Raw genomic sequence first — 27,825 nt, forward strand, 5'->3', positions numbered from 1 at the left:
GGGATGCTCCCGAGGAAATCCCCCGAGGGCCCCCAGCCCGCCCAGGACCGGCCGCCAGGGGGCGCTGCCGCCGAGCTCACGGGGCCGCGCTGAGCCCGGGACGGGCGGGAACGGGAAAGGGCCCCGTCAGCCCGGCCCCGCGGGAGCGGCCGTTCCCGTGTGGAATAAGCGGCCCTGTCAGCCCGGCCCGGCGGGAGCGGGAAACGGCCCCGTCAGCCCGGCCCGGCGGGAGCGCCCGTTCCCGTGAGGAACGAGCGGCCCCGTCAGCCCAGCCCGGCCGGAGCGGGTTCTGCCGCCCCGCTGAGGGAAGCGCCCCTGCCCTGAGGCGCAGCCTGCCCGCCCTCACGGCCCGAGGCGGCCAGCGCAGGTGAGGGACGGAGCAGATCCCCGCCTGCTTATATAAAACAGGCCTTCCCCAGTGCCTTGGGGACAGGAATTTTCTTAGGGAAGTCTTGCTATCCAGCTCTGCTGTGGCCTCATCCGGGCGGGTCGTTGGTGTTCCGTGAGGGAGCCCTGGTGCCGCGGGCCAAGCTCTCCTGGATCCTGTGAGGATTAGAGTTACCGTGAGGGGAAATTCTTCTTCTCATGGAGTATATCATGAATGTCCAAAAGTTAGCTACTTCAATTAAGTGCTGGGAAGAAGGAGCAGCACCCCAGCCCGCTTACTCTCAACAGTGATTCGTTTTATTTTTCTGGTGCCATCAGTTTTCTAACAACTTCTTTCATTGTATTTTCCACAACCAGACTCAATTTCTTCCTGCTCAGTCTGATGCATGAATTGCTTGACCATGGTGTAAGGTCACTGAGAGGACAAAGACCTTGATTCATCATCCTTGGAGACACATCCTTCATCCCTCAGCTTTGACCTCTTGTCTGAAAGCTTATCAGTTCAGTATTCATAGTAAGCAGGACTTCATTTTATGTTAGAAATTAACCTTGAATTACTAATTGGTCTCCATTTCAAACAATTATTTTGTTTAGGAATGAACCTGTGTTATGATCCCAGCAGGTGACAGGTAAAAACAAGCAGACATCTTAAAATACCAAAAGGCTGACCTGATAGGAGAGGTCCCTTTTAAGGCAACTACTCCAAAAAGGGTTAATGGCAGATTTAATTATTTTCCTAACTATAACCCAAAAGACAATTTGAATAAGCTGCAAACAATAACGGTTACTGTGGCGGTAGAGGGCTGCAGGTGGAAAGACTAGTGCTTTCACAGTGCTGCACTTGGAAAGTTCTGAGTACAATATGGAATAGGGAGGGTCACGAGGATGGTCTTTCAACACAAGTCAGAAATCACAGAAGAGGTTGGACTTTATTTCTTCTCTCTATTCCTTCACTTCAGGAGGGAGAATACACATGAGTCAGGGGGAAGCCAAATGGTAGCACATATAGTCTAATTCATATTGGTTCTGAAAGGTAAACTTGTGTTGTCCCAGCACAAGGAGTATGATGCTCGAAGAGTCCTTTACCACTGTTACCTTTTGGACTTGAGTTTAAGCCCCTGTCTCAAACCATCTGTGGTCCTTAGAGGTTTTTAGCTGTTTTCATGAGTCTGAAGGGGTTAATCTGACAGGTCTGATCCAGTCCCAGCTGTGTATGTGCTATCTAACATCCTCTTAAGGTTGTGTTTGTGTGCAGCATTTTGGGGTTTTGATCCAAAATGCTGCATTTTCCTTCAGAAGTTGTCTCCCAAGTCTGGCCAGCTGGCTGAGATCTGGTATGGAAATCAAGCCGGGTAGATTTCTCCACATAGTTCCAATTGTCAGAATTGGGAAGTTGTGTAAAAGCTACAAGGGAAGAATTGGGAAGTTTTGTAGCTTTGGGGCTACTTCGGGTGGAGGAAGGACTGGTGAACAAAGTGTTTAGATTCGACCCAGAGGGCTTAGCTAACAGATGTTGGCTGGGTCCCTGCTTTGAGGGGGGTTATTGCATATTCATGAGCTGACCTTTTGAGCCACTTCCAATGCAGGGAGGACATACATCTACATTTTGTTTGCAGTATTTGGAATATAAAAGGTGCCTATATGACTGAGTGTGAAAACTGAGTGTGACTGAGTGGGGTTTATAATCTCAAGTCCTTTCTGTCTGCATTTCTTCTGAAGCCCTTCCTTCTCTCTGCATCTGCTCTGGGGTGGCCCACAACCCCCCCAGTTTATCTAGCAATTACCGTCTTCCAAGATAGAGTCACCAGGGTATGCAGTGGGGAGAAATTACATTATAAATTAAGAGTCTTTCACACACTTGCAAGTTGATAATTTGTCTGTAACAAAACTCCTCATTAGAATACTGTTAATTTCCTTTCTGTGACAATTATAGCACAGCACTAGCTCATATGTGCAATGTGCAGAGATATTTCCCTGGGAAAAAAAAAAACCAAAACCAAAGCCTATCATTACCACTAGTGAAAAACAGTCCTTAGAGAAGAAAAATGAACTTGTAATTTTGCAGCAATTTCTCAATTTAGTGGGAGTTTGGTGTTAAGGTAAGGAGTTCTGGGGGTTCTCCCTGTTGTTGACTACATTCATGTTAGACTTCACAGTTGGCATTTTCCCACTAGCATCTGGAATCAGAGATGATACAGTCCCCAGCTGAGTGGAACCTGTTACCCCTGAAATTCAGCTCATGTATTCTCTCTTTACTCTAAAAACTCACTTCCCTCCTCCCTACAGACATCTTTAAATGACTGCTGTTTCTTTCTGTTGGCATAGCATATTTTTGCTTATCCATCTGTTTTGAAGTTTTGATGAGGTTTAGTTTTTCAATCAAAAAGAGATTGTTTGTATAATCACTGTTTAATGCCTAGAATATTTTGGCAGGAGTGGTGTTGTATGAGTGAAGTGGTTTAGTGCTTCTCAGAAGTGCTGGATTTGGTATCCTGTTCTTATGCTTCAGGAGAGCAGGCTGGACAGGCTCTGGACCAGGGAGAAACGGCTCAAGGAACTGCCTTTAAACGTGCAGAAGGTCTGCTCTGTTTCACTGATGTCACTGAGGGGACAGAAGCCCTTTTCATCAGCGTCACTGAAGACCTCAGAAGAGCTTTTATTTTGTTGACATTTTCCTACCTGAATCCTGAGCTTGGAAAGTTCTCTTCAGGTCCAAGGGCTCTGGTTTTACTTCTCTGCTGTATGCTCTGCTACTGCAGGATGGAGGATCCTGCTCCTTTTCCAGAGGTATTCTAGCTGATTTGTTTTACTTTTTGTTTTTGTGATTGGTTGATTTTTAAACAGGTTGTAGAGAAAAGAAGGACTTCCAGCTTGGTTCTGTACTCATGGCTGAGGTGTGTCTGATCTAGTACTGAACCTTTTTATCAAGAAAACATGGCCTATGGTGCTGGACTCTGCTCTGACTGTGCTCTGTCTGGCTTTTAGCAGAAAGCAGAGGCATTGGCACCATGTGGATCAGCCTGGCTCTGCTCGCCCTTCCCCCTTGCCAACCTGCTATTTCTGTGCTTGATTGGAAGAAGCTAAAACTGCTGGATTTTTGCCGGCGGTCAAGGCATTCCTCAAGTTCCTAATCCAGGCTCCAGATGGTTAAGTTGTCCATCCTGACATATAGGAACAAATAATTATGGTAAAAGATGTAAAACCCCGCACCAGCCTCTCACGATGAGACGCTAGAACAGAGACGTCGCCTGCAGGGAGCCCCGATGAACCGGCACGTCTGGTCACCTGTCCGCGGGCAGGAGGGCAGGGCTGGAACCGGCCGGGTCCCGCCGCAGGGGTGCCCGGTGCCGGCCACCGCCGAGCCTCCGCGGGTCACCCCGTGGGAGGCGGTGCCGGCCGTGGGCAGGGGCCACCCGGCGCTGCTCCCTCTGCCGCCGCCCAGCCCGCATCCTCGGACGTGCCGCAGCTCCGGGCTCTGCCTCCGAGAGCCCCCGGGGCTCCCCCCGCACCGGGAAGGGCGGACCCCCGTCCCCGGGCGATGGCTCGGGGGAGGCGCCGGTCGTGCCCGGGCCGGGGGCACCGCCCGGCCGCAGGGGCGGGAGGCGGGGAGGGGTCACTGCCCCGGCCGGAGCTCGGCCGCCGGGATGCCGCCCGCCGGCGCTGCCCGCGCTAATTGGATGTTCCGTGGATGGAGGATTTCCTCCCCTCCCGGCTGCGGGAGTCATGAAGGCAGGCTCGGCAGCGCTTGAAAGTTTGCCAACCAGCAGCTAGGTTTAATTTCTTTAAGGATCTGGGGAGAAGGGGGGCGGGGGCTGGAGGGGGACCGTTTCCAAGCATGGGAGACAGGCTGCCGGAGCCTCACGCCAGCTCTTCCCCTGCTGTGGCTGCCAGCTCAGAGGCGGAAGAAATCGAGGTGCTGGACTCCGAGGATGTCCTGCCTATGGCCGCAGAGGATGTAAGTTTCCTTTGCTCGGTATCTTCCCCCCTTTCCCCCGGGCCGGGATAATCGGCTCAAGCTATTCATAGCTGAAGCCCGGGATGGGCACAGGAGCGGAGCCGGTGACCCTGCGGGACCAGGGAAAGCCGCCGTCCCCGCCGCTGGGTGTCTGCGGGCTCCAGCAGCCGCCGGGCTGGCTCCGTCCCCGGGGCCGCAGCTCCCGTCTTTCCAAGCCCCGGCGGCCCGGACAGGCTCCTGGTTCGCTGGGTGCCCGCGTCCGGTGGGGAGATGCCGGCGGGTGGCGGCTGATCGGGCAGGGGCACGGACTGCGCACGGACGCGACTCTGGAGCCTGGAGAGGAGCTGCACGGACGCCTTGTCTCGAGAGCCTGCCGGGGGACAGAGAGCTCCTCCAGAGTCACAGCCACCCTGAGGGTGACAGATGTGAAACGCTCCCGCTCTCGGGAGCTGCTCCCTCTTCCAGCCCCCGAGCAACAAACAGCCGAGTAAGTTTTCTCCTCGGCTCTACGGGGCTGATGGCTTCTCTCCACCCTCCGAGCTCTGATGGCACATGAGGGTGGGATAACTTAGCACCGGCTCTCTGCTCACCCAGCCCAGAAGGACGCGAAGGGGTCCTGCGCGCTCCAGATCTGCTGCCGTGCTGAGCGGCAGTGCCTGCAGAGCTGAGGCAGTTGTTCTGCATCTGCCGGACCCGGAGGCAGGAGCTCGCCGTGCACCTGTCTGGGAGGGAGTGAACGTGAGCGATCCTGTGTTCCTGGTGCATCCCAGGACTGCTCACAGTTCTCATTCCCAGCAAACTCGGCTGGGATGAGGACTGAAAATTGCAGCAGTAAGTGCAGGGTCTGTTCCAGCCTGTCAGACATAAAGCAGAGATACTAAATGTCTTTCTGAAGTGGGCTCTGGCTCGGGTCTTGCACCACAAAAGGGACGCTTGGGAGCTGAACGTCCAGCAATGGCACATCCCCTCGGCCCTCTCTCTACCCTTTTGACGCTGCTGGAGGAAGCCGCCCAGGCATGCTTAGGGACAGAGCCTGTTCTTCACCCCCCAGCCCTTCCTTCTGAATCACCTAGAATTCGTTTGCTGTTGGATTTTCCTCCCAGAGGGCAGTGGAGGAAGTGCAGTTGCTTGCTAGAGCTGCATTCCCCAGTCTGTATTCCTGAGCACAGTGCAGTCAGGAGGGAGCATGTGATGCAGGTTGACCTCCGCTACAACACTGCCAGACAGTCCTAAGAGGAGATGCCTGACTCAGGGGTGTGTGTAGCTTTGACTTGGAAAGGGTGGCTTTCCAGGGGCTTTTACAGTCCAGGTTTCCAAATCCCATTGCTGGCTTACATCAGACTGTGACCTTTTCTTCTCTGACAAATTTTGTGCTTGTCTGGATGGTCCTACAGGAAAGATTTCCTGTTGTGATACATGTGAGCCCCTTGGAGTTGCTCCAGCCTCTACACAAACACAGCCATTAGCAATTCAATCCTGCCAGGGGGCCCAGGAGATGCTGAAATGCTGAGTGCCTGGCAGGATTGGGCTCCTGGGACAGGAGCTGTCCCTGATGAAGTCTAGATTCTCATCCTAGTTCTGCTGCTGCCTTTCTGCTTGACCTTGAGGTAGGACAGCTTGGGTCAGATCCAGCTTGCAGTGTCTTGCCATTACTTGCATTGTTATTTGACTCTGGTACCTTGTTTTCTATAATCAACAAAACTAAAGCCTGCAGCTGCACTGGTTATGGGAAGCTGCTGAGACCTGGCAGTAGATGATGTGACAGAAGCCTGAGGTATCATGTATCATCTGCAAGTCAGAAAAGCAGGAAGTGGTGTAAATGCCCTCCTTCTACTCCGCCAAGATTTCCTGCTGAAACAAGCAGGCTACAGAGCATCATCTCTGAAAATTTCAACTGCTCTGTGCTACTCCATGCCCCGTGAGACCTAACTGGGAGTTGATTTGTTGATTTTGTGTTGTTGCTATTACATCTGAAAGCCTGATGGAAGCTCTCTGGCTTGGCCGGCAAGTACTGACACAAGGTCAGTTCTTTATGTGTTACTAACCACAAAAATATAACACAGTGGAGCTTTGGCTGTCACAGCCTTGACAGTGTGTAACAGCTCAGCTGTGATGTCATTGTAGCTCTCAGAGCAGTATTCCATAAAGCCAGGACTCAGACAGTCCCAAAATGTTCTGTTTAAAGTGCTGGACTGATTTATGATGATAAATGAGAGCTTATAAATGGAGAGAGACAGGGGGAGGAGGGGAGCCAACAACTTAACTAATGAAAAGTAATTCAGTGGCCTGATACCCCACTGTCTCTTCAGTCAATTCTGCTTTAGATTTGCCTACCATGTGAAAGGAAATGTTCTTCTAGGACTAGATAAGACTCTCACCAGATTTCTGCTTTGCTAACAGCACTGCGAGGAGATTTGCTTATAAAGGTCTGATAGTTGTTGTTTTACTCAATTTGTTTCTTTTTTGGGAAGGTGAATGAGGCAGAGAAAACAATAGATCTGGAAATGTGAAAATGTTTCTGGGGATCCTAAGCCAGTAGTTACCCCAGTGCTGCCCCATGGAAGTTGCTGTCTTCTCAACTGGCCCCTAAATCTGAGATAGATGAGAGCCTTAAACAATTCAGTAGGAATTTCCTCTGTTACATGGGACAGTGAGGCAGCAAGTCTGGGTCGGGGAGATGAGTTGATGTCAGTCTCTCTACAGAGTATAAATCAGAGCCAGTTTCCAGCTAATTTTTTCTGTTTCCAAGTGACAAGGACTTGTGGAATGTTCGCATGGTTATGAGCATCAAAGTGGAGCTTCCTCCTATACAGCATTTTTAAGGCAGAACTGATAGAACAAAAGATGTGGGGCAAATCCTTGCAGTGGGCTCTCTCCAGCCTTTCACCCTCCCACCTTGCACAAGAGGAATTACCTGTTTTTCAGATGTGGACATGTGAGGCTCAGAGAACTGATGGGTTATCAAAAGCCTGCAGAAAGCCAGACTCAGGAGCAGGCAGTAGACAGGGCTCTGACAACCCAGCAAATGAATTGATGGGTCAGTGTTGGACCACAGGATCTCAGAAAGTGATCTGGAAAAACACTGCTAATTTATCCATTCCCTCAATATACACAGAGCTTTCTTGATCTCCATGAGTAAAATCCCCTTTTTTCCTTGCTTGACTGCAAATAGACAAAGTGGGAGAAAACAGAATTAACACATGAGTGTATTTGAGTTCATCCTAATTTGGATTTGTAAATGAAAACTGTTCTCCCTGTGTTTGGTAGATTCCCCTTCCTCCTCCTCCGGAAGGGTAGGTGATTCTGGGATGAAGAAGGATGGTGGAAATGGCATTAAATCATTTGGTTATTTCTGTTAGAATATACTTCTACAGTTTACTGCATGTTAATGTCATTGCTCTTATACCTTCTTTTTACTCTTTCTCCTCCCTTATGCTGCCTCTCAGCACTGGAAAGCCCTATTTGATCAGGTATGTGAACAACTGATATATTCTCTCTGTCTTGTGAGCAAAGAGCCTAACCTCTGGTTAATTTCCTCTGTACTGACTTTGCCCTGCATTTAAAATACAGCCTAGGAGTAATGTACTGCATGCTGCCAGTTCCCAGGATGCTGGTGTGCAAGTCATAATGATCACAGCTGCTTTGGGCCTTTCTCTAAGTTCCTCTTCAGAGTAGCCAGGGACAGGACTGAGCCCATCCCTGGCAGCTCAGGGGCTGGGCCAAGGTGCTGCAGCAGGTGCTCTGTTTCCTGCCAGTTGTGCTGTCCTTGCTTGGGGATTAAAGGATCTTCTGCTCTTTCAGGCAGGCAGACTAAGACCTGTAAAACCAGCACAGTGTTCTTTGAAATGGCTCCCCAGCTGCTGAGCTGACTTCTGCAGGGTTACATCATCCAGGCAGGACCTGCTGCTTTAAACTTGCACAGGATTAGCAAAGAATCTACTTCTGTACCAAAGACTGTGGTTGTGTCAGGTAAATGCCTTGGGACAGATCTGTAGCTGGCTGAAGTCAGCACAGCTCTGAAGAGCTCCGAACTACAGCTGCTGAGATTTTGGGTTGTGAGTTCTAGTTTGTAAATTATGCTTTTAGCTGCTTTAACGGACATGTTTGCTTTGTGGCATCCCTTCCATCTGCTGGGTTGAAATGTGTAGCAGCTATAAACAGAGGGATTTTTCTGGGGTTGATTTGCTTCTAAACTGCAGCACTCTCTTGATGTCATAAACTTTTGTGCGGTTGTGCGGGCCTGCAAATGTCACCTTCTGTGAGGGAGCTTCCTCTGACGCTGGCATCATCCTGGCAATAAAGTTCAGATGGGATTTCATCCCTGCTTTATGAAGCAATAATCTTGCCTCTGTGCCTGGCTGCACTACAAAGCCAAAAGCTGTGGTGCAGCCTGCAAAAGGATGTCCTTGGTACCCTGGGGGTCCTGTTGTCATTCAGCTATTAACTGGGGCTGCCTGTTCTGATGAGTGCTCATTTATACAGGGTTAGCCGTGACCAACTGCTAAGCCATGTGTCTGGACTGCAGCAAGTTGGCTGTGGTACAGTCAGCAGGCAGTTGGGAGCTGGGTATTATGATTGTTGATCACACCTAAATTGTGTGGTGTGTTTGAATCTGCTGGGGCTCATAGGGGATGCTGCCACTGAAAAGGTGGATGCACAATAAATTGCTTGTGGTCTGGGCTGAATGTTTGTTCCAGCTGCTTTGAATTCTCCTGTCTCCAACACTGGCCCTAATTTGGAGTCTTATGCTACAAGCATCCTTTGAAGTCATTGAGTCCTTGTGGGATAGGGCTGTTGGCTGTAGCTACCTCAGGCTCAAAGAGAGGAATCTGTAATTTCCCATTGGACTTATATGAATAGTAGATGGGATTTTTCCTTTTTTTTTTTTTTTTTTTTTTTTAAGGGGAGGGAGTTTGACTGTTGGATGTACAGAACACTAGCCCAGTAACAATGGAATAAGCTGTAAAGACAGACCTTCAGTAATTAGCTGTGTTTCATTTAGGGCTGCAGCTGAATTTTAAACCTTGTCTGTAAGACTTTATTATCAAAGAGAATGCAACCTGTGACAATTACACATAAGTCCTAAATAAATCAATAATGTCCTTGTTGCCTGTGGGCAAAGCTGACGTCTTCCTGGAGCATTATATCAGTGAAGCAATGCAATTAGTCCTGCAGTGAATTGCAAGATGCTGTTTGTCATGGAACAAGGCTGCTATTCCCAGCAGCAGTGTGCTAGGAGGAGAGGGGAGCACTGTGTTTAGCTCTGATTGGCACAGATGTGAAACATGAGGACAGTCTTAATAACTAGAGAAAGCCTGTTGACACTGGGAACAGTTGCAGATTTCCCTGGGAGTCAGGACCTGACTGGGTCCAAGTACACACTTGGAGTGGAAATGGGTGGCCCAAGGTGCACGTGCATTTGTGACTCCTGGGCTGGGACTGAGGTTTGAGAGCCACTTTCTCAGTTGAGACACGTGGGCCTCTGCACTCACCACCTCCCAAAAGAGCAAGAGAAGGCTCTGGAGAAAGTGTTAAGAGTAGTTGGGGAATTACAGGCTGGTAGTCTGCAAGTGGCTTGTTTCTGTCATACTCTGTCATCCCAGAAAACTGTGAAGGAGAGGTCAGCACACACACACACACACACACACACAGCCTTTGAGTGAGGAATGAAATTATTATTAATGCCTGGTTGTTTGGTTTTTTTTTCTCTGAGGAAGTCTTTTTAAAACTTTCATTTAAGTTTACTGACCAAAAAAGCAGCAAGTTTTCTGTTTAGACATACAAAATTTAAGGGGTTTATTTTTTTTTATGATCTCCCCTCCCCAGCTTAAATTAAAAATTCAAAACTTCTTGATGGAAAAATTGCTGCTCAGCCATAAAGCAGTGCTTTTTGCTTGGTTATTTTAGGAGAGAGGAGTGACTGACCATGTTTTCTGTAGGAATTTTTTATTTGTTTTGATCCAGCTCTAATCTGTCACACCGGGAGCTGTCAGTATCTCAAGCCAAGATCTTCAACCACTTGCAGATTGATTTATTTAAGAAGTAAAGGGACCTAAATTCGACAAAACCTCAGACACAGAACTGCTTCCTATGTTTTAAGGTTCAAAGAAGGCCTTCCCAGGACAAAATCCTGACTAAACTGAAGCAAGTACCAAAATTCCTCCTGGATTTAGTGGGGTCAGCACTTCACCCAAGAGTTTGGGAACAGGCAGACTCACAGCTCTTCAGTGCTGCAGCCAGACAGCTACAGTTCAGCTGCTGCCTCATACTGTGCTTGCAAGATGTGGTTTTTATTACAAGGCCGTGGCCCTCGGGCAGCTCTAACTCACTTTTATATGGGAACTTTTATAGGGATTCATACATTTATTTATTGTGCTCATAAACACCCTCCACCCCCACACACACATTAGCTCTGCATCTGCTGCCTTCTGCAGTGCCTGCACCATCGCTATGTGCTCTGTGCTGTCTCTGTGAAGAATCTGAGCTCTGAGCAGAGCAAGCTCTCTCCATCCCTCTGCAATCACTGGGGGTTTTCTTCATTCGTTCTTCAGTGGCCAAAGCCCCATTTTTTTGCTAATCTTCTGGTAAAGTTGAAAATGCAGCAATCCCAGGAGCAGCTGCTGACAGTTTCATGCTTCTTTGTGTTAATAAGATTTGTTAATTGCCTTGCACTCAGACATGAGAACATCTCCCAGTCCTTGCTGAAGCCAAGTTGCCTGATGGTTGATGAGTGACTCTGCAGATGAGTGTCCTGAGGGGCTGTTCCTGCTTTGCTACGTCCTCCCTAGGGCCTTGGGTGCAGTTCTTTGCTGCCATGTCCCCAGTGCCCCTGCTTTGGCAATGACTGCAGCTGGTTGGTGTAATCCAGCCCTTGGCTGGGCTGGGTGATAGCGGCTATCTAGGACAGCAGTGTTTGTTCTTGGGACAGACCTGCCTTCTGAAGGTGGCTTTTAACCTTGTTAGATGCTAAGAGCTTGTATCATCTCCTCTGTTTCCCCATCCCCATGGCTGTTGAGATTTTGAGGGTGAATTAGCATTATCAGCCCTCATCTTGGAGTTCTCACTTCTTCTCACCCATACCCTGGTTTGTAGTCATGACAACAAACTTGTTTTAAATAGACACACAAAAAATTCTCCAAAAAGACCCTCCTTACTGCCTCAACACCTTGATCCTATTGCTTGTCAATCCAGGCTGTGTTTTTGTTGCAGCTGCTTTAGAAATCCTAGATTCCTCCCTGAGACTTGTATGTGGGTGTGATGGCAACAGATGAACAGAGTTTATGGGGAATGCAGAGAGATGCCAAGTTACCCAGTCTGTGTAGGCAGCTAATGGAAAACTTGAGCTCAGAAACAAGGCTGTAGAGATAGACATTCCCTTGCCAGGAAGAGTTCAGTTGCTGACACTACCAGCAGTGGGTGCAGCTGAACCTGCTCCACCATGGTCTCATAAAACATTAAAATATGCTTCAAAAGATGCTGACTTTGCAGCTGCCTTAAATCCAAGGCTGGTTCCTGCACAATTGAAATTGCAGAGCAATCCATAAAATTGGGGCAGCTATTATCATTGTTGGTGGTAACTGGGGAAAGGAATTAGTTTGAACTTAATGATCTTTTATGTTAGCTGTCCCTTTTTTCTGGGTAACCTTTAGCGCAGGCAGGCAGAGCTATTTCCCACGCTGTAAAAGAAATTCCAGTTTATTACTGGGGCACTGTTGAGCTAAATGTGACCCTTCACTTTGAAACATTCCCCTGCCTATTGTTGCTGGCAAACCCCTGCCAGCTGTTGCTGCAAGACCTCTCCAGGCAGGTCTCACTGACCTGTAGGCAGTGGTTTGTGCCTTGAGATTTCACCTCTTTCTCTAACAAACAACTTGTGTCTCACTGCTGGTTTGTTGGATCACTGGGAACAGGTAGAGCACAAACTGTAATATAAAGAATAGGAAATTATGGCAGTGATAGCAGCAGTATAGCCAGGGGGGTTGAGCCCAGGGTTTTGTGTAGCCTTCAAGTCCTTGCCTGAATTTTGGACTATTGCTGCCTTTATAGTGTTCATTGGGACATCTGTCCACATTTAAATGGAATGGTACTGCAGCTAGGAGGCCATGGAAACTGCGATTAGGAAATAGTCATCAACTTGTTGTTCATCTGCTAAGGTGACTGGGGAATCAGAGGTGCTGGTGGGAAGACTGTCCATGGTGATAAGAGATTAGCATCCAGGCCCCAACGTCTGCCTCGTCTGCCATATCAGACGCTTCTGAGAGTGTGACAGGAAATGTGTCCCCTTCTCCCCCTCTGCCAAGCTGTGCATTGTAAAGGGGAGAGACGTTTAAAAATCTACAAGGGTCTCTTTACAATGCACAGAGGGGGTTCTGCATCTGCCCCACGCCTTGAAGTTTAATCTCATTTACAGTTGTCAGCGTGGGCTGCTGGAGGAGATGAAAGGCAGAGGACAAGGAGGGAGAATAGATTAGTCTCGAGCAGAGGGCACTGGGAGTGCACCTGCCTCTGCCCCGCTACCTTGAGAAGGGGAGGCAGTAGGGGCATGTGTCATCTGCTGCTCTTTGAGGCACCCAGCCATGGAGCACACGATTAATGACTCAAGGGGCTGGGCTTTTGTCAGTGATAAAGCCCTGGGATATAGGCTGGGCTCTCAGGCCTTTTCTCTGAGCAACACCATCACTTTACATTTCTCAAGTGGCGTTGTGGTTGTGGTCGCAGAGAGCTGTCTGTGGCCACAATGCTTTCCTTTCTCCTCTCTCCCCAAACTGGGCTGACCTTTGCCATACAGCATTAACCCTTTGACTCCTCCACTTTGGGTTATGGGGTTGGGGTAAAAAAAAAGGAATCCCTTCGAATTCATTGCCCTGTGGATAGCCTTGAAGGGAAGAAGGGGCTGGTAGGAGATGTGTTTTCGCTGAAGGAGATTGGTTTGCAGTTGCCCCTCTAGATTATCAATTCCTCACTGCCTTCGGCCAGAGGCTTTTTTGAATACAGCCTGGGAAAGGGGAGGGGAATTTATCCTTCCCTCAGTCAAGGAGGGAAACTTGGGCATTGAGCAGCAAATATATGTCCAAGTGACTATTCCCTCTGCAGGATAATGTCTTTTACCATGCCTGGATTAGCCTCTGTCCATCCCCAGTATTGTTACAGTGGATGGCAATCTCCCAGCCCTTCCAGGCTTATACCCAGATTTGACTTTTAGCCAAAATACCCTGGAGTGATGGCTCAACATGAAAAAGCTACATGGAGGTCATTAACAATCTTCCCACCCCATGCAAGACGAACAGCAAAAATGTCCCAGGTTCCTCCTTAATCTTCTAATATCTCTGTACACGGAGCACCAGCCAGCCCTTACGCTGAATGTGAATCGCTTTATTTTACAACTTCCCTACAGCTTGAAAAGTTTGTGATCAGCTATCCCATTTCTCCTTTCCCTGGGTATTTGGGCACTCCTCTCTCCAATCCCACCAGTCTGTACACTGACTGTTGACTTTGACTAGTGCAAAAAGTTGGGAGTAGAAGCCATCAGTATGAACCAGATATTGGCAGCATAGCAAATACAGCACTCTTAAGCTTCTGCCAGTAAAAGCAGGCATCTCCTGAAATGTTTCAAGGAGTCATAACAAACACACCAAAAAACACATGGAGGCTGAGTCAGTCTTACACAGCTCATTAGTTACTGGCGGGTTGATGTCTCTAGATTTGTAAAAACCCTCAGGAGGCTTCCTACTCATTACACATTTGTGTACCTTCCACATCTGAGCCTAGTAACCTGCACGTCGTGTCCGAGAGGGATGTTGAGCTGTGTCCAGAGCCGTGTGTCTCTTCTGCTTCCTGATCCCAGCTGCAGCGGGGGGCTGTGGAATCTCTGCTCTGCTGTTTCAGCTGGATGTGTGGGATGGGATTTAGGCACATAGATCCTTGCTAATGCATTGTTCTCAAATCCTGTCTTGCACATAGAAAATCACTGAAGCAATAAAAACGTTTAAGCCTGCGTGTTTTGAAAGAAAGGGGAGAAAAAGCCATAAACACAGAGTGGATTGATGCTGTTTTGCAAATCAGCTGGTGCATTGTGCTCTGTGGCTGCATGCTGTCCTGACAGAGAAGGGGAAGAGATCATCTCATCTCGAGAGGAGCAAGCCAGCTGCTTAGCGAGTGGAAACAGTTTGGAGGTGCTTTTCTACACCATCATCATGCTTGTAACATTTACAGGACTTTTAAAGTTACTCTCTACCAGACAAAACAAATGTTTCTCCTCTACAATAGGAAGTATGATGTTCCCATTGCTTTCTGGTATTTGCAATCAGTGCAAAAGTACTGGGGCACATTTGCAAATTAAATGCAGCAGTGGGAGTGTTTGAGTTTGACAGCAGCCAAGAAAGCTGTGATCTCTTTCTGCCTCTTTACTAGTTGTTGTACTATATGTTGGTCTGAAATTAGTTAAGTAACAGCAGATCATGAGACAAAGTTGATGGGATTCAGCTGATGGGCTGTTTTCCTGCACCACTGTACATACAGGCTCCTGAGGAAAGCTGGTCTCTGGATTTTTGTGTGATTCAAACCTTGTTACCTGTTCAAGCTGTAGCACTTCTTTCCCTCTCCCAGTCTCTTGAGTGGTGGCATCAACCCTGATCTGGCTGCTCAGGGTGACACAGGGAATATTCTGTTCACTAGAGACAATATTTCTTGGTGAAAAGTGTAGTGAAAGTCCTGAATGTTTGTGATCCCTCTGAGTCTCACTTGGACCTTGAATTCTTTCAACTTTAAAAGTAAAACCCCACACTTGCAAGACACAGAGAATTTATGAGTTCTTAGTGTCCATTCCTGTTGCTTAGGAACAGGTATCTGCAGTGACCCTGTGTTGTTGGTGAGAAGAGTAACAGTGTATGAAACTGATGTTAAACAAGCAAGATCAATCTTACCCCTAGGAACTGTTCTTCATGTTCTTTGATACCTGACATACTTTGTAAGTAGCAAATACTCTGGAGTCTCCTCAGTTCCATGAGAGAAAGATGAATGAGACAGCTGGAGGCAGAGCTGTTTGTGACTATCATCAAACCTCTAGTCTGGTGCATTTCTTCAGGGCAGTGTTCCCTGAGGAAACATCTCTGCCTCAGTTAGCCCTCACAAATAGGTACCAATGATAGATAGGAGTGCCTGGTTTGTGGAGCATACTTGTTTGTGATGTACAGTGGTAGTGGAAGGGTTTGGTGATGGCAGCCTGCAGCCAGTGAGATGTAGCCTTATTTGCCTCTTGGGAGAGAAAGGATCAATATTATAGAAGGTGAAAAACTGGAACTGTCACAAAAATTATTGGAGGACCTGATCCTGAATGCTCTGACTTGGTTTATCAAAGCACTTGAAAACAAGTGTGACAAGTGTCCTGGATTGTTTATGTGTCTGACTTAAGCTATGTTTCGCCAGGATGGGTATCAGAATGGGGTGTGCCCTAAGGAATTTAGAGACCAAAGTGGGTTTTTATTTCTGCCCCTTGGCTCTAAGACGGAGCCAGATGCTCTGCCACTCCTCTCACATTTACGCTCACACTGAGAAATAATGGAAATTAGGACCTGAGCATTTTTGCCTCACTTCAGGCAGTGGCCTCCATGGAATGATGTTGGGTTTTAGCCTTGTCTTTTGCCCTGGGGAGGAAAATCAAAGTGTTTATTGTGGTTCCTTCTTCCATTTGAACTGCTGCCTCTTCCCTCAGCTACTCCTTGGTTGCTGATAGAAGATTTGCTTTTGCACACAGTCCTGCTGTCACTGGATTTCTCTCTCTGGTTTGTTGTCCTCCCTGTCAACAGAGAAGGCGTAAATATTTTTCCTTCATATGTCCTCTGACAATTGTATTTAGGTCTTGGGGAAAGGTTTATTTTTGCACGGATTTGTGCATTTAGGCAGCCCTTTTGGGGGAGATTGCTGTGGAGAGCATGGGAGATAGTCCTGCTGCTGCTGTCCTTGGTCTCTGAGCTGTGCTTGGAGACCATGGTGGGAGGAATAACTTCCTTTCAACCTGAATAAAGAAGAATTTTTGTTAAGCTGCATTTGCTTTATTACACTTGGACTTGCCAACCCTGGGAACTGTTTGGGCAGGTCTTATGCACATGTGCTGTGTGCAGGATGTGCCTTTGACATGTTAAATATTCTGGTGTTGTCTCTTCTTGGGCATAATGAACCAAAGTCCCATTCAACAAGACCAGTGCTCTGGATGGCTTGTCCCAGGGTAGTGATAGCCAAAATTCCTCCCAAATAATTGTTTTAATGTATCTGAAGCAGTGTTTTCCATCTTTATTCCCCCTGTGCTCCATAAACTGAGAGCTGCCATTGCTGCATTGATTTATGGGATCTTTCAGTGTTGGTAGTGGTGGCCAAGAAGGGCCAGAAAGTCATTTGCCAGCTGCTGATTTATGACCCTGGTGAACAGTCCTGAAAAGCACAGTAAGAATTTTCTGGCCCTTACGCAGTTCTAGCTGCCTGGAAACTCCAGACTGTTATCTGACCATGTGAAGTAATAAAACTGTGAAAACTAATTACCTTTTGTGCCTACTGCAAAAACAAAATCATGCAAAAGTACTCCACACTAGCAAGCAACAGTGACTTTATGGGTTTATAAGCCTGTGTTTAATGACCAAGCATGTAGTGCAATGTGGGAGCTATGCTCCTTTTGCTGACTTTCAAAGCTGAACAGAGCATAACAACCTTTACCAATCACCGAGGCTCTGAACACCAGCTTGGGATAAAGTTCTCTTTCATCCTTATTAATTATGTAGCTGAAGTGCAGGTGGAGGTTTGACACAAAGCTGCATTGGGTGGTTTCTTGTAGTCTAAACCAGCCTGAATTACGCTGAGCTGCTGCAGTTCATTCAAGGAGAGCTGCTCACTGCAGTGGGAGTACTGTAGTCTTTCTGAGGTCATTCTCTGCTCCTCACATGTAGGTGAATGAGCTCTTTCTCAGTGGGAACATGAAGATGTTTTTCTGATGTTAGCAGGCAAAGAGTCAGCCCTGCTCAGGACCTGTCTCCTGTGGTGGGGATGCTCTGTGTGTGCCAGCTGTGATGTTGACATCAGAGCAGAGATGTTTCTGAGTGCCCTGGTGTTGTGTTCCTGGCCGGTGGCAAGGCACTAACCAACACTGTATAGATGATCCAGCCTCTGTAATCCGACACCGATCCGGAGGGAGGGAATGACTAGCTGTTCTCCCTTAATCAGATAACTAAGGTAACCCTCCTTCGGCCTCCTCACTCCTGCATTACTCAGTAGCCCCCAATACCGGATGTTTTACTCTGTGTTGTTAGACTCAAAGCTGCTGATTCCTGTCATCCTTTCCTAGGATCTACCGGTTTAGCCAAGATACTTGTCATGATTGCTGATATAGGAGCAGGTATTTGGAATTTGGAAAAGAAAGTATCCTAAAAGCAGGAAAACTGTGATATGACAAGATTTTAAAAAATTATTTATTCTCTTTCTGATGGATGTGCTCAAGTTGTCATGGTGCTCAGTACCAGAGCACCAGCCAGCATGGGTCTATCCCAGCTTTAGTTTTCTCCACAAAGCTTAATATTGCAGTGTTATTAGTATTATTAGTAATATTGCAGTGCTATTATTAACCTAACATAAATGTGTGCGCATACTCGCTGCTATAGAATTCTGTTTTTCACACATCAAATCAAGCCCCTGTGTATTTTCACCTCCCTCCCAGATCTGGCAGACAGTGAAAAGGGGAGCTATTTTTAATTTAAGCTATTTTTATTTCATTTAAGCAATATTCTGAAATTATCTGTGTTTTGAGTCTAGAGTATGAAAATGTAGTTTTTCTCCTGACACGTTTCATGGATTATTGCTATAAAGCTTCATGTCTATAAAGGAAGGATAAAACTTCCCTCAGGAAGGGCAGAAGTTCTGATTTTGGAAAGATACAGATTTTAGTTCCTTTTAGAAACAGAAAAACAGTGGTAGTCACTGTCCTCATAATAAAGAATTTACCAAGAAGGAGGAACAATTAGTCAGAGGAGACAAACAAAAGTCTTGTGTGGCAGAGTGGTATCAAAAGATCCAGTTCCCTTCCATGGGGGGGAAGATGAAAGTCACTGAATTAGGAATCATTTGCCTGAAACAATATTTCTGGCAACCAGAGAGATTGGCATCACTGTCAGAATGGTGCTTACAATCATTTCATCACCTTCTAGCTGTCACTACAGTTCTATCATACCACTGGAGTGCCTGCTCCACCTGTCTTCCTGAAAGGCTGGCATGTATTGTCCAGGAGAGAAGAGGAATTTCTGGTCCCTGCCCAGAAGAAATGCATATAGAAATGTTTCCTCATTTCCCCAGTGAATGTGCCCTTCTGTGCCTGAGCCATGTCTGATGGGCCAAAGGGGAGGTCACTCTCCAGAGCAGGTCCATCCTTCCATGCTGTGTCCTGCACCCTGGCATGTGGTGATGGGATAGCGAGTTGTTACCAGGGTGCAGATTCTGGTCACAGCAATAAGGGCTGAGGCCACTGGCTTCTTTGTGCTCTACAGGGAGGAAGAGGGAGAGAGGCCGAGCAGATCTGACTGTGCAGGAAGGATTGAGTTGAGGAAAAGCAGAGTGCCCAGTTTTACAAGGTAACTTTAGGTCAGGACTTCAGGCCAGGCAGTAGGTAGGAAACCTTGGATGCGACAGGAGCAACATTCCCACATCAGCACTGAACCAACACTGGTGGAGCTGCTTCAGTGCAAAGCCCAGCTCAGCTTTTTTCTGTCTCCCAGTGCTGAAGGGGCTGTTTGTAACAGTCCAGGTGGTTTCTGTGCTGGTGCCCCTTGAACTGGGACAGCCCTCACCTGCCCTGCTGCAGCCTTTTTACACACAGAGTCACAGCTAATGAAACACAAGGTGAGAGGAGTTCCCTGCACTTGTATGGGCGGAACTTTTCCTTGCTGAGTACATTTCCACCCTGGTTTCCATCTTGCAGCACATGGTAGGCACAGCCCTGGTCCTTGCTGCAAGGGGTGTCTAAAACAGCCCATTGGTCACAGCATCCTGGCACCTGATAAGGCTGAGGGGGACCACCAAGCTCTGAGCCCAGCAGCTCTCCCACGGGGCTGTCCTGCAGTATGCTCCACTCTTTTCTGCCTGATGGAGCAGAAAAGGGAGGAGCAGCAGTTGTCTCCTAGGACTGGCTGGGTCATTGGTCTTTCTGCCTGGCCATCCTCTTGCTGGTGTTGCTCACCAGACATGTCACTAAACAGCAGCAGAGAGAGACCCAGTGGCTTAGGTCTGATTAACCTCTACAACTTTGTGCTGTGTCTTAATTGGATTAGCTGCAGGGGGGTGGTTTTGCTCTTGTTCCTGATTTTTTCTTAAGCAGGTACTTATCACTGTGACATCTGATGGAAGCAACAAGTTCGAGTAGCAAGACCTGTGATTAAATAAGCAGTGTTTGCTTCTTCCCCACTGCTCAACTCACAGCTCCTGCCCTTCCTTTCTAGGAGACTGCTGTAGCTGATGCCTGTGAGATGGCTTTGAGTAAGCCCTGCAGTCAGATCTCTTGGGAGGTGTGGGCTTTGCCTGACAGCCTGAACCCAGAGTCCCTGATTGGTAACCGCAGTTCTTTCACTTTTGGGAAGGATTTCTGCTCTGCAAATGTTCAAAGCAGTATTAACTTTCCATGTTCACTTTCTTTCATCTTTTGTCTGAGCTTTTTAGTTTCCTTCAGAGCCTGATTCTTCTGCACCTCAGGGTTTTTGCATGTATCACCACAGTGGCTGTGGGTTGTAAGGAATTGGCCTTATTCAGCACTGCAATAGCTCTTCCTCTTCCAGGACTTCAAAGCTTATTCTCCAGTATCAGTTCATTTAGCTTCATAGATGGGAAAATGGAATAAGGAGATTAGTAATCATATTCTGTTACAGTGGGGAGCTGCCTGCTACAGACCTGAAAAAGGAATTGAATCCATGTGATTGTGGGATTGCCCCTAATTCCTCAAGGTGTTGTCTACCTGTATGGTGCCCAATCGAAAAAAAGAGAACCAGTTTAGGGGAGTTTTCTCCCCTTTGTCTATTCTGCTGCCTGCAGCACCCAGTTCCCTTTTCAAGAAGCTTAAAATAGAAGCCTTTCTCCCTGCCATAGCTGTAATTGGTGCTGGATTGGGCACTGGAGAGGTGATGGGGGGGGTACAGGCTGCTGAGACACTCTCTCTTACATCTGTTTCTAGATAGCTGTGCACAAAGAGTGAATTGTGGGTGTGATATCAGGCCACGGTTCTGTTCCAGAAGGAATAATAGATGTACCAGCAACAAACTGGCTGTTTCAAGATCTAAAGTGCTGTTACATTAAAGCTGGTAATACTGCCTGGCCTGGCAAAAGCCTGACAAAGTGTTCCAGGGTTTTAATGTATATTCAGATAAACTATCTTCCACAGCGAGGTTCAGGCCTTTGAATTTAGTCCATGTACAATAGCAAGGGTTTTAGTGACTTGGTAAGAAGGTAGCTCCAAGGAATTCCCTCTTTGTACAGGGCTTGAATGTAATTAATTTGTGAACACTGCTTGCAGTGCAGTTACAGTCTCACAGCAGAGGGTTCAGTGCTTCTTGGCACCTGGGGTGCCTTTGCAGGGTGTGTGGTTGTCAGGCATGGGCTCTGCTGCTGCTCCTAAAGAAAGCATTGTCATTAGGTTAAGGTATAATGGACATTAGTTTCCATTCTCAGATTTAATGCATTCATGTATTTTGTGTCCACTGGCCCCTCAGCAGCTCACAGGCTGGATATATAAATTGGTAGCTGCAGAGGGTGACTGATCTGTTAATAGGTGGAATTTGATGCTCATAAAATGAATGCATTTAATGTTGCCTGGCAATGGTTTGCTTGAATTTTTAAGTCTCCTGAGGACCTCTTGTAATTCTGTGGCTCTGGCTGTATTTGTTACAAAAAGCAATACAAATGGAGAGGCTCTGTGGTTTCTGAGGGCTGGCTGTTCTGTTGTCTGTGAGTATCACTTCAACTTTTTCCTGTATCAAATATTATTCCAAGGAAGTTGTGAAAGTGGGAAATGCAATGATATCTGAAAACAAAACACTGCAGTCAAATTCATGGTGTCTATAGAAACAGCTGTCTTTGGAGATCTACTCAGATATTATTTTTCAGGAAAAGCCAAGTTTTAGTAGATAATTTTTTATTATTAGGCTTTTATTGAGGGATACAGAGGACTAAAAAGATTTGGTGGGTCATTAAAATAAGTACAGATCTGCCACTGTGGGGTTTTAAATACAAAATTAAATCCTGGCCTCTTGGAAGGGGCCTCCCTTGCTTCCTTTGGGCCCCATGCTAATTTCATTGCTGGTTTCAGAAGGGGAAGGACTTCCACTGATTTTAATTTTACAATGTTTCTTTTAGTATGCAGGCATTGAAATATTAAATTTATTTTGCTGAGGGTTTCATTAAAGGAAGCTGTACGCCCCTTCCATGGCAGAGCATTTGTATGATAAATTGTATTTTACAAACACATGAGGTGGTGATGATCCCTCAGATATTGCAGAGTTACATTCTGAAAACATTGGTGCTTCTTGTTTTTCCCTTTAGCACTGTGGGGCAAATACTTCAGGTTTTCATCGCTTCCACAAGCCCGGGCTGAAGGGACATTAACAAATATGCAGAGAGAATATTGTGATATGCACCATAAAGTTGTGCCAAGGTGAAAGGAATATACAGGCTCAAATGATCCCTTCCCCTGAGGCTCTTGTGATTTATTTTAATATTTTCTAAGGTGAAGTGCTGGATCCAAGCCTTGCTACCAGCCAGCATCTTTCATGTCAGACAAAAAATCTTTTACTTGTGTCTTCCTTGGCCACCACCCCTCCAGATACTGATGATTCCAGCATAGCAGAGTTTGACTGTGGAAAGTCTATCACTGCTGTCATGATGTGCTGCTCTGTGGGTACTGCTTCCACCTCTGCCTGGTCTGTTCTCAAGGGATGTGTGCCAGGGTTAGACTGAACAGGGTCTCAGTTTTGCAGCCTGAGGAAAGGGCTGTGGTTTGCTGTGTTTCTGAGAAGGCCATTGAAAGAGGCAGATTTACTGTGTGGGCAGCAGGAATAGAACCAGGTTCTGAAGTACCAGTGTGGAGTGGCTGAGGCCGTGGGTGGCACCTCCATGACACTTCTTTCTCTCATTGTGGCATTTGAAAAAAACTCCCCCAGAGGCAAGCAGGGGTGCCTGGTTATGATGTGTTGGCTCTGAAATTGGTTAGTTGTGATTGCAGGGATCTGCAACCTACTCTGGGTTAGTATAAACACATCTTTCAACTTGTAAGAAACCTGCTGTGTTTCCTTGAAGGACATCAGTGAGTATATGGGCAAACCTCAGCTGCTTTTCTTCTGGAGGCTTGGTCTCCCAAATAAGTTTCTCATGAGTCGTTTCATATTTGTCTCAAGTCCATGAATTCAGTGGCAGCTGAAGGTATTTGGCAGCTTTGGGTACCAGTCACTCCTTGGGGCTGCAGAAGGCAGCATTGCACTGTGGACAGGTCAGTGTAACCACCAGCTCTGTGTCACTGAGCTCTGGTGTCACTGAGCTCTGATGCCGCTGAGCTGAGCTCTGGCTGGTGCTGCTTGTGCTGCCTGAGCTCACAGCCCTGCACACAGCTCGTGAGGCTCAAGGGGGAAGGAACAGTGAAATATGAAGGGCTGAAAATGACCTCAAGAAATTTCCCCCCTTCTCCATCAGCCCCCCACCACAGATTAAAGTTATCTGGAATGTTCCTTTTCCTTGGTGTAGGAGGGATTCTCACTTCAGCTTGTCTGAGACCAGGACCACAAGGCCTGGGAAGGGAAGAGTGAATGGAGAAGCTACTTGCCAGGACCTGCTTCTTCTGGTGACATCAGGTAGCAGTTTCTGAAACAATTTTTACTTTAGCTGCTTCCAAACTCTGTAGAGTTGAGAACTGGAGCAAGGAATACTGGTCAATTAAAATGGCAATATAATTTTAATTGACATAATAAGACTAAGGTATAGTATAATTAATTTTTTCATGCAATAAAATAGCACAGGAATTAATCTCAGCTAAGCAACCAGTCTGTTGTACTTCCTTACTTGCTACAAGGAACATTTTTCTATGCAGTGAGATTTTCTAGCAAGGAAATGCTGAGAGTAGAGGGTGATTGCCATGGGCTTGCTTTCTAGCTGGCCCAAGCATGCTGATGTGTAGTACTTTACTGAGGGCTAACCAAAACAAAAAATCCTGTCTATATCTCCTGAGCAGCTCCTCCAAGTCAGTGTGATGAGCAGAGGCTGGTTATATCTGTTCTCCATCTGTCCCTTCCTCCATCATCGTTAATTGTTAGTGTCTGCCTGAGAGATTGCCTCTTAGCACAGTGCTGATGGGATCTTTCCATGGAGGATTAAGGCTGGAGTGGATTGGTAGGAGACAGTATCCTTGCTGTGGGAAGTTTGACAGGTGTGTGCATGCTTGGTGCTGCTGCTCTTCCAGTTACTCCAGTTCATATCTGGACATGGGCAAGGGTCAGTTTCAGCTTCATGACCTCTGACCAGTACATCAGGCCAGACATGGTCTGGTCTGGGTTTGGGAGAGGCCTCCTGCACCCAGCTGCTGCACATGGCCTTCAAGGAGACTTTCTCTCTGTTTACATCAGCTGCACCATCCCTGGTCAGGTGCAGACCACTGTGTGGTCACAGAGCTTTAATCAAGGCAGTGATAACATTAACAGAGTAGTGGGAGTGCTGGCAGGGGGAGTTGAGATGTCATTTCTTACCATGTCATGGTCCCCAGGTGGTTAATGTGTCTGTAAATCACACAAGTGCTTTCCTGTAGCTTTGCTTTCTGCTGCTGCCTCAGCTGCCAGGATTTCAAGATCTCAGCTTGTGGCAAAAGCATGGCCTCCTTCCCCTGTACAGGTACTTGGTATACATTTCCAGTGACCTGAAGCCTAGCTGAGGGCCCTGCTAAGCTCACTGAATCCAGGCTCTGAGAGATTATATTTCATTTTGTTTTATCAGGTTTGCTTTCCTGTGGAGTCTGTATTTTTTCCTGTGTCTGCACAGGGAGCATGGGAGTATTCCATGACATTTCAGGAGGTTAGGAGTTTGCCCTTACCTGGCTGGTCTCCTGGTCTGCTCCTGGGAAGCCCTTGGAAACCCTTGTTGCTCTTTCCCAAAGGTGATATGTGTCCTGCAGTAAGCAAAGGCTATCTGTTACCTTGAAAGGGCAACCTGGGGCCTGGAGGTACAGTTGCTGCTGGCTGTCAGTAGCACAGGTGGTGACTCTATTTTCCATATTCAGGACAGACTGGCAGAAACTTTCTGTGCTTTGAAGCCATCACACCAGGGAGGGTTTCCATGTGTGTTGATGCTTTCTACAGCTAGAGCAGCTGCAAAAATGTCTTCTCCCAGTCTAGAGGGAAATCTTTATATCTAATTCATCTCAGACTCTAAATCTTAAGGATAGCCAAGTAAAACCAGCAGAGTTTGCACCAAAGGGCTCAATTTTGTGGCTTCTTGAAGGGGATGTTAAGAGATGTTCACAATGTTTAGAAGCATTGTTGGATTTATTTGTTTATTTTTCTGTGAAAATCTCACTGGTTGGTATTCCCATGTCCCTTTTAAGCCATTTGAGATGAAAAATTTCTTTTGTTTCTTTCATTATAAAGCTATTTTTATCCCAGTTCATGGGACTGTACAAGTAGAAATTAAAATAGTGCTTGGTATTTCCTTGCCTATGCTATCTGTTAGTCATCCCCAGCTCCTTTCAGCTCTCCCCAGCTCTCCCCCCTCCCCTCCCCAGCTTGCCTTGAAGGGCTGGGAAAGCCGGCGCTGGCACATTATGTTGCCTGTCTGATTGTTGTGGGGTTGTGTTTGTGTGGGGAAGGTCACGAGACAAAAAGACCACCAGGCAGGGGTGGGTGGGGGCAGTTCAGTCCCTTTCCATTCAGGCCTGTTGGCAATGGGTGGGAAGAGTCTTGTTTGCATGACAGGATTTCAGGGGGCCATTGCTTTTTGTTTAGATTTCTTCCACTGCTGCTGCAATGGGCCCTGGAGGGCTACAACAAAGGTAGAGCTTGTATTATGAGATTCATGGGGCAAAGCTCTCAGTGCAGGAGTGACTGAGCCTGACCAGCCACTGTGCTCCTGCAGCCTGGAGACTGCCAGCAATTGCTCCAGCTGGGATGTTTGTGCCATGTCCAATTGTAGCTCTGGTGGGAGCTCTGACTCTTGTGGGCTGAGATCCTTAGTGGGATGAATGCTCTGGAAGCGTTCTGTCTGTGGAATGAGGGTTGGAGTGCAGGGGATAACTCCACAGACCTGCCACAATGGCTATGCTTCCCTGAGTATTTCTGAGACTTCCAGGCAGTGACTTTATTTGCAGCATCTGACTCTTTCCCTGCTATCAGGTCGACATTTTTGAGAGCGTTCTTGTGTTTAAACAGTGCTTACTTCCTCATCGCCCCTGTGAGAAGCTGAGCTGCTGTCCCTGGGTGCAGCTCTCCCCTCACCCCATCCTTAGCAAGCAGCTCGGTCTATATTTACCACTGGTGTGCACAAAGGCAAACATTGTCAGGGACTCATTGTAACTGTCCCAATTACCCTAATTTCATTTGCATAAGAAGATCGACCAGCCTGTGGCAGTGGCACTGCCTTGGCCATCTGATATGGGACGCTGTCATTTGGGAAGCAGGAAAGAACTGGAATCTCCAGGCTGGATGTAGGATGGGGAGAAGGGGCTGTTTTGGTCCCTAGCAATATGGGTGCTACAGCAGCCCTTCCTGGAAGTAGGATGACTTGTCAGATCTCAGGCACTGCAAGTCCCTGACCATGTCTGATTCAGATTAAGAGCTGCCAGCTTCCCAAAGATGCAGATTCCAGATACCCCAAGCATGCCTGAGTGTCTGGCTGTCCCATACAAGTAAATCTTCCCCTGCATAGTGTGTATGTGTGTATTTATCTTTTTTTTTCTGTCAGTAGGTGTTGACCCTGCTCGAATGCTTCTAGACTAAGCAGTGACCTGCCCCATGTTTGTCACTCAGGCACATGTAACCTCTCCTCCTTGTGTTTGGATTTTTTCCAGAAAGGTAGCTGTTCCTGCAGGCAGGCACTAAAGCAAGAGGAAAGCAGCTGGGATGGAGCAGAAGTCAGGAACCAGGCTGAAATGGTATGATCTCTTGACCCAAAGCAATAGCTAGTGCTGGTAGGACTTGCTTGCACTGCAGCAGCTGCACAGCTCTCACTCCTCTCATTGGATTGAGAATGAATCATATTTTCTCTCCCTTCCCCCCAATGCCACATGTAACGTGATCTCCCTGTGCCCAGGCTGGCAGATGGAAACCCAAAACTCTTCTGTTTGCAGTAATGGTTCTTCATGGGCTCAACTGGCCTGTGAAGCTGCAGTGTTCAAGCTCGTGAGCTTTGGCAGAGCAGCCTTTCTGTCCCCCTGCCCCTGCTCTGTGTGTGCCTACACAGACCCACATCCATGTCTTCATCATCCCGCTTCTTCCAGGAGAGACTCTTGCTCTTGGACATCTTTCCTTGTTGCTTGTGGCTATCACCAATCTTAGTGTGCTTCGTGGAGATGCTTTGACCTTTACTCCGTCCTACCCTTTCCTTCAAAGTCCCCCCTCCAGTATTTGGCAATTTAAAATTTTTATTAGTTAGTTACTAGGTGGCAATACAGAAGTGTGTCATGGAGGTGGCTGGAGCACAGGCAGCTCCTCTCAGCTGCAGTCGTATTTTAAGCCTCTTGTATCCTTGGGTGAGTTACTTTGTTTCTGCAAATTACTTTGGTAATTTGTAATTTGGTAATTACTTGGGTAAATTACTTTGCCCGTTTCCCAGTTCAAAAGTGGAACTCTTTATGAAGTGATACCACTGTGGATTGTAAAGAGCACAAATTATCATTTCAGAATGTACTATGTCCAAGAGACCCGATTGCTAACAGCCAGATCCCAAGTCTCTGTCCTTATATTTTTGGATCTCTCTGAGGGATTGATGATCCAGCCCAGATTTCTTAGGAATTCCTTTGTTCTTTCTTTGGCAGGACATGGAGCAGGGAAAGAAATCCTTATGTGTTTTTTCAGATGAGATGCTGCTTGTGCTCTGACTCCAGGACACTCACTTTTTTTTGCCTGAAATTACCCACATTGGTATTGTTATGTTTGCTAGGTGCAGGGAACATTAAAAAAGAAAGGGGCAGAACACAGTCTCAAGTTGGGGCATAGATGGGCCCCTCATGGTTCCTCTAGCAACCCTTTAAAAGCTAGTTTGTATGTTTGACTTCCCTGATGTGTTGAAAAGGCAAAGTAGGGTCAAGTCTTACATTTAAATTTGGGTTCTTTCCATGGTGTTTGTTTTTGTAGGGAGTGTCCTACCTTCTACTGCATTTCTATGACCTCTCATTTTAGCTTATGTGTTCGTGGGGTCTATTTATAAGCAAGCAAAACACATGCTCCAGACAGTGAATTAGCTTTTAAATCATTGTTCCTAACAAATGTGAAGTG

The 27,825-nt window shown here is 47.2% G+C and overlaps 1 protein-coding gene across 2 annotated transcripts in view; it reads left to right on the forward strand.

Moving 5' to 3' along the window:
- The first annotated feature begins 3,850 nt into the window (after nucleotides 1-3,850).
- Nucleotides 3,851-27,825, forward strand: part of RHBDL3 (rhomboid like 3) — a 62,091-nt gene continuing 38,116 nt past the window's right edge. Inside the window, exons 1-3 of one of the 2 annotated variants that reach the window (XM_059864063.1) lie at nucleotides 3,851-4,342; nucleotides 7,789-7,812; nucleotides 26,400-26,483. In XM_059864063.1, coding sequence (XP_059720046.1) covers nucleotides 4,223-4,342; nucleotides 7,789-7,812; nucleotides 26,400-26,483 — 228 coding nt within the window. In that variant the 5' untranslated portion in view covers nucleotides 3,851-4,222. The remainder of the gene's footprint in view (nucleotides 4,343-7,788; nucleotides 7,813-26,399; nucleotides 26,484-27,825) is intronic. The other variant, XM_059864062.1, reaches the window with a different exon arrangement.

Source organism: Haemorhous mexicanus, chromosome 20, assembly GCF_027477595.1.
Source record: "Haemorhous mexicanus isolate bHaeMex1 chromosome 20, bHaeMex1.pri, whole genome shotgun sequence".
In the NCBI taxonomy this organism is placed as follows: Eukaryota; Metazoa; Chordata; class Aves; order Passeriformes; family Fringillidae; genus Haemorhous; species Haemorhous mexicanus.